At 37.6% G+C, this 6,252-nt stretch overlaps 1 protein-coding gene across 3 annotated transcripts; it reads right to left on the bottom strand.

The window, feature by feature from the left end:
• Positions 1-743: 743 nt before the first annotated feature.
• On the bottom strand, positions 744-6,246 carry LOC119291416. Of its 3 annotated transcripts, none has more exons than XR_005142414.1 (4): positions 6,001-6,246; positions 5,135-5,275; positions 4,231-4,336; positions 744-1,129 (listed from the first exon to the last, which is right to left on the bottom strand). XR_005142414.1 is itself a non-coding variant. In XM_037570174.1 (4 exons), exons 1-4 carry the CDS (start codon positions 6,013-6,015, stop codon positions 1,106-1,108), a joined length of 333 nt encoding a protein of 110 aa, XP_037426071.1. In that variant the 5' UTR covers positions 6,016-6,246; the 3' UTR covers positions 744-1,105. The 3 variants fall into 3 exon arrangements, 1 of the variants encoding a protein (XP_037426071.1); XM_037570174.1 differs by having other exon boundaries at positions 744-1,132; positions 5,091-5,275; XR_005142413.1 differs by having other exon boundaries at positions 744-4,336.
• Between the last annotated feature and the right edge of the window lie 6 nt (positions 6,247-6,252).

The raw sequence follows: 6,252 nt of genomic DNA, 5'->3' as shown, positions 1-6,252 counted from the left end.
TATACTACGGATCAGGATCCCCTGATGTGGCCGAACCCATTGAGTAACTGACATGCGAGGCGTAGCAAGCATGGGGTCCGCCAGTAACTGACCTAAAGGAAGGGTAAGGCAGGGATACCTACATTAGAGTATCCACTTCCACTACTACTCCCTCCTTCCATTTACTATACAGGGCCTAATGCGTTTTTCAAGGCTAACTTTGACCAAATGTTAGAGTAATAATATATGACATGCAACTTACACAAAGCATACGGTCAAATTCGTATGTGAAAGGAGCTTCCAATGATATATTTTTCACATTATACATCTCCTGTACTAATAATCTTATCAATAGTCAAATGCGGTTTTTAAAAACGCATTAGAGCATGGTTAATAATATAGCCAATCGATGGCTATAAGGAACTGCCAAGTCATCTATAGCCATCATCTATTATACTAGACCGGCAACGCGCCTTGGCGCGAGGGTGCCGGGCCCAACGATATTGTAAGCCGTGGAAGATCAAACAACATGATGCATTAGTATGAAGGCAAGTTTAACACATGTAACAGAGAACCAATTATAGTGTTCAAGGGTAAGAAGAAACATTTACTCTGTCCAAAAGAATAACATCATTGAGTTCAACAGGCTCATGAGATTATAAAAGCTGGAAGCAAGGTAGCATCCAATTTAGCACATGAGATTATGAAATGTTAATTTCCAAATTCCAGAACCATTCGTCATCAACAACATAATAGAATTAAAATAGGAAAACTTTACATATAGACAATTTTATTATATATAAGAGATTCACAGAGTAAGTAGTCCCATATTAGAACATTCCGTAGCGTGACAAAATAAAAGGAGATGCATGCACATATCAGAATTGAGATTCTCCAAATCCCAAATCTCGGTCATGAAATATATTCTTTATCAGAATTTGAAGTACCACAATGGCGTAATAATCACTGTCAATGTAAGGTACTGCATGCTTTTCTTTCGCTTCATATGAACATAATTTCTCTATTAAATAATCATAGTTGATATCGATGTCCAACCTTGAAAACCACTGCATTAGTAACTCGATGCATTCGTTTTGTCCTCACTTTGTCATAGTAGACACATTTATTACCCCATTCTGATTTTAAAACTCTGCTGCACAAGTTAATATCATGACAATATAAGTGCCAAAGATAATGAAAATGTTTGCTTCTATAAGCTTATAAACATAGGAGTGACATGTGGTGCCCTATCTTGAGTGTATTCTATCAGTAGGCTTGCAAAGATAAGATGACTTCCATGAGAACATCAATGCCAAAATCGTCTGCAGCTCACAAAAATGACCTGTCATAGCAAAAGTAAAGTGTCCTGGTGCAAAGCTATATACATTCATGCATTTTTTCTTATAATTATAGGCAGATTATTAACAAAAGTTCATAGAAAGGTGTAGCGGGCAATAGGTAACTTCCCATGTAGAGTTTATGTCCAGGAAAGAAGAGAAAAGGAGGTGCAGCACCACAATACATAATTTATTAGACTAAAGAGCACTACAATATCACAATAATTTGAAGGAGCAATTGTATGCCTAATCATGATCTAAACAGATGTGACTTTGGTACATGTATTTCTTTGATCATTTTTCATCTAAATTATCATGATCTTAAAATTATGACGGTCCAGTTTGATTATAATCAACTAAATCAACCAGCTATGCAAGCATGATAGTTATTAACATAGAGACACATCACGCCAGTTCTAAATTTAGTGACAGGTGCTTACTGTATTTTCAAAGATTGACTGCATCTTATTAGAATCAAGAAATACATGTATACACAAGCAGCTAGTGCTCCCAGGGAACTGAATTAAGCTTATGCAGCGCCATGAATATCTAAATATACATTATACTGAATATATACGATGGATTTACTTTGGTTTTTCAGCTGTCGTGCTCAAAAGTTCTAAACCTGACTTATATTCTACAAAAATATTTACTTGGCATGATCCATTGTGTTGTTGCAAATATAAATATATATGTTTAATCAATCATTTGTACATCTCTAACCTCTACGATCTAGCCATGATTTACTATGTAATTACAAAGTTCTTAACTTTCTCTTCATTTATAATTAGAACATGACACACTACTTTATAATGCTCTAGTTATCTATGTATAGAAAGCTTATATGCGTGCAGTATATATGATCCAAGCAGGATAAAGCATCAACAAAAAGAGATGGAATTACCTACGTGATTATGCATAGCAATCAAGGTGCATATTTGTATGTAACTAAAAAATGGGCAATCTTGAATAGACTTGAGGGATTAGAAACCAAACTCAATTCATTCTTGCAAGAAAGTAATTAACAAATTTACTGGGCAGATCCACTTGTGGCATCACTCTTGCTAGCTAATAACCATGATAGATAATACACGACGATCCTTCCCAATTGTTGCAACAAACCAAGAGGAAAATAGCTCAATTAGCCAATTCGCTCACCAAAAAGAAGAAAGAAGAAATAAAAATCCAAGAACTTGAATTTACACTGCAATGGGTGAATCGATAAAAAAACACAAAGGTGTAGCCGCACAATACGCCTCTAAAGTACAGAAGGTGGCTCAATGGTGACCTTAATGAACCATTACAAATGCAGGCCCCATAAAAACATAACCATCTTCTGATAATTAAATGTGTGCCTTGGCGTGCCCGTCAGGACAGTGGATGGTTGGGACGATAAAAATGCACGTATGAAGAAACAAAAAATACTGAAGATGACAAAACAGGGAAAGATAGAACAAACAGAGAATGCATTTAGAACCAAGATGTCCTGATATAATAGAAGGTCAAACATAGGCCTTTATGAAATAATAACTACATGCAAATACCAAACAAACAATATATGATTACCCTCCTCTATATTTTAAGAAGAAAGACCACATGGTACTGATATACTGATAACTACAATAAAGTAAATTAAGTGGCTTGCCTATAGGTGACTTGCAACATTTTCCCTAATGAGTTTCTCAACATTCATGAGCTCGAGTATCTATTTTGGCACAGCTTATGCATCAATGTGAAGAGATATTCTAGCAAAGCAAAGAGAGACGTTATAGCTAATAATCAGTGTTCTAAAGCATGTATTCTAAAGCATTTGGAAGAGATCATTTTATTCCCTTTTACCTTCTACATTACAGCAACAAATATTATTTTGAACATGTATCATTAAAGGGCAAGCAAGCTCTATTCGGTTAGTTCAGAACCACTTCAAGTAGTGATTTTGATAATGAGCTCATCCTGCAAAAGATATCCTCCCATCCTCCCATAAAATATTGTGGTAATCATGTCGGAGTTATGAGAAAGGATCTTGACATGTAGCAACAATTAATTCTTTAGGTTCCTTTGACAGCAATGCAAGTTTCTAAACGTGTCAGGCCGAGAACAGATCTTGAGGTTCAGCATATCCCTTAGCTTTCTCATTGATAAGAATTTCTTAGACATGTTTGTTATACGCTATTTTCTGATTAAAGAGAAACATCAAGCATCTAGCATAATTTTCTGATTGAAGAGAAACATCAAGCATCTAGCCGAACAGGGATCTAACTATATTATTTTTAAAGAATGGGTCATTGGCTATCCTTGATTGGCAAATTAACTCGATACCTCCAGGAAAAGAACCTGTCATGACACATTATGCACTAAAAAGGCAAAAGGCGACCATATAGGGTACATAATGTTTGCAGTCCGTCGGCTTTACCAAACACTAAAAAGGGGTGAGCATAAATACACCTCGCTAATCCCATGGAGGCACTTTTCACAAAAAATCAAGAAATGAAAATAGACAAAACAAATCTTCAAACCACCTCGAGTTTATCTCGGGTACAATTAGGAAGTAGCGGAAATGAATAACTCAATCTGACATCCTCTCATACCAGGAAAATAGATGGTAAGGGGACAACAAGCTTCCAGTACAAATATCATATGGACATCTGAGAAAGAAACCTATGTAGTGCATACATTTTTACCAATATATATGTGGGACAGACACGTGCCTAAAAGAGGGCAAATTCGAGAGTGGAAACTTGTACAACATAGTAAGGAGTAAACACATAAACAGAGAAAGCATTTAAGCACACTTATTCACACCTTGCCTGATTCAGTGCTATACCAGTTCTCACCAAAGCAAATTCAGCCTATACATTGCGTCTATCATTAAGTAGAGAAGAAGATCATAAAGAAACAAAATAAAGGCATGCACCTGCATCATATCCCGCCTTGTATTGATATATGAATATGAAAACCTCCAATAATTAAAGAATACACATGCTTTCCCTATCCAACCTCGTGGTCCAGCGCTAAGGCCACTGCACAGCAAAGACAACAAGATATTGATTTGTATCACCTAAATAATAGTATTAGAAAACATTACCTAAATACATATGCTTCTTATTATCACTCAAAAGTACTTGAAACTAAAATTACAGAAGAACATTTATCTCCTAAGAGTGTAACCTAACCACATGCTAAAGCAAACTATCATAATTTTTGGAAGTTTCATCATTTTCCAAACTTATCATTTTCTCCTCTCATCTCAAAACTATCATAAATCCATATCTTCAGTCTAAAATGGTCAAATTTCTTCATAAAGCAATCAACCAAGACAAGTACTACCTTTGTAACTAAATACAATACATTTTTGCTGTTCAAATTGAACTACAAAGACGTTTTATATTTGGTTACGGAGGGAGTATCTTTTAAGCATGAGTATAGATACGACATCAGAAGCTCTGTCACAGAAAAAAAACATGGAAATGTTTCAAGAATTATCAAGACTAAACAGCAAACACGAGTTGTGTGCAGATTGTAGATCTTGTAAAGTATAACATCTAGATGAAAAATCAAAATTACTATGTGGTACATCATGAGTTGTTAAGAAAATAAAGATGTGGTCCAAAAATCCAGAAGATTACCCAATGAACCTACAAAACTCACTTTGTTGCAATTATAAACATAAAGAATAATAAAGTATCTTAGAAGAAAAAATACTAAACATGATCTAGACGATATAGAAGTAAATCATCCTACCCTAATTGCCAAAGAAAATGTTGATTTACTAACCACACGCTAAATGAACAAACATAAGCGTCTGTGAAACCGTTGACCTGAGTGGTGGTGCTTCCATGGGCCAGCCTAGTGAACAATCGACCATGGAGGAGAAGCATATGCTGTACCGTTGGGCAGTACAGAGACAACATGGGGAGGTCAAGGATGAAGGCGACGAACGCCGATGGTGTTGCTTTCACCTGGTGGAGGGAAGTAGAGGACATGGACAATGGTAAATATTTGGACTCAAAGCATGAAAAAAACATCACATGCTCCAGAAATGCATAGAAAATAATGTCTGAAGCCTTCACAAAGCAGCTTTTGTAAAAGCATATGCATTGGCTGGATAAATCCAATATTGGATGCATAATGTTAAACTCAATTTGATCATTAGTGTAATCCAGAATTGTATGGCATTCACTGCAGGCATCCATTAAGATCACTTAATCAATTTGTATCCGGAAGCAACTTAAAAGTCCAACACAGTGCAGGCTTTTTTTGTACAAAATGATTATAGGTTGAGACTGAAACATTTTATTTTTCTATAACACACACAAGCGTGTATATCATTATAGAAGCGCACGTCCATGTCATTACGATACAACAAGCAACAACAGTCCACCACTAAGTGCCGCTACGGTGGCTGCTCAGGCACACTCCACCTAAACAACCACCCAAAATGATCACTGAAATCCCAATTCAGCAGCCCAGCCATCAAATGGAATTACAAATAACTACTGTGGTGTGTATGCCAGCCCACAATTCGAACAGTCAACAGACAAAGGGGACCTGCAATGAAACGAGATCTCAAACTAATAAAAGATGGGTAAACAAACGGAACATCTTCCTCTCTGCCTCCTCCTCATCTTCATGGCACTCACATGCTGCGGCGTACAAGCAAGATAAGGCGAGGGGGTGGGCTGACCTCACATCCTCTCATCCATCCCTGTAGCGGGCCTCGTTGGCGAGGACAGCTTGTCGAGGAACTCGGGCTCCTTGTTGCCGGTGTCCATGTTCCTGGCCTTCTTGGTCGGCTGCGCCATGCGCCTCTTGGTCGCCGCCGCCGCGTGCCCCTCCTCCTTCTGCTGCTCCCCGGAGGTGGCCGTCTCCTCGTCCTCCCCGAGCGCAAGCTCCTCCTCGGCGACAGGGATGGGGCAGGGAGGTGGTATAGGGGTTG

The sequence above is a fragment of the Triticum dicoccoides genome, chromosome 4B, assembly GCF_002162155.2.
Source record: "Triticum dicoccoides isolate Atlit2015 ecotype Zavitan chromosome 4B, WEW_v2.0, whole genome shotgun sequence".
In the NCBI taxonomy this organism is placed as follows: Eukaryota; Viridiplantae; Streptophyta; class Magnoliopsida; order Poales; family Poaceae; genus Triticum; species Triticum dicoccoides.
This window is presented reverse-complemented; position numbering and strand designations above follow the sequence as displayed.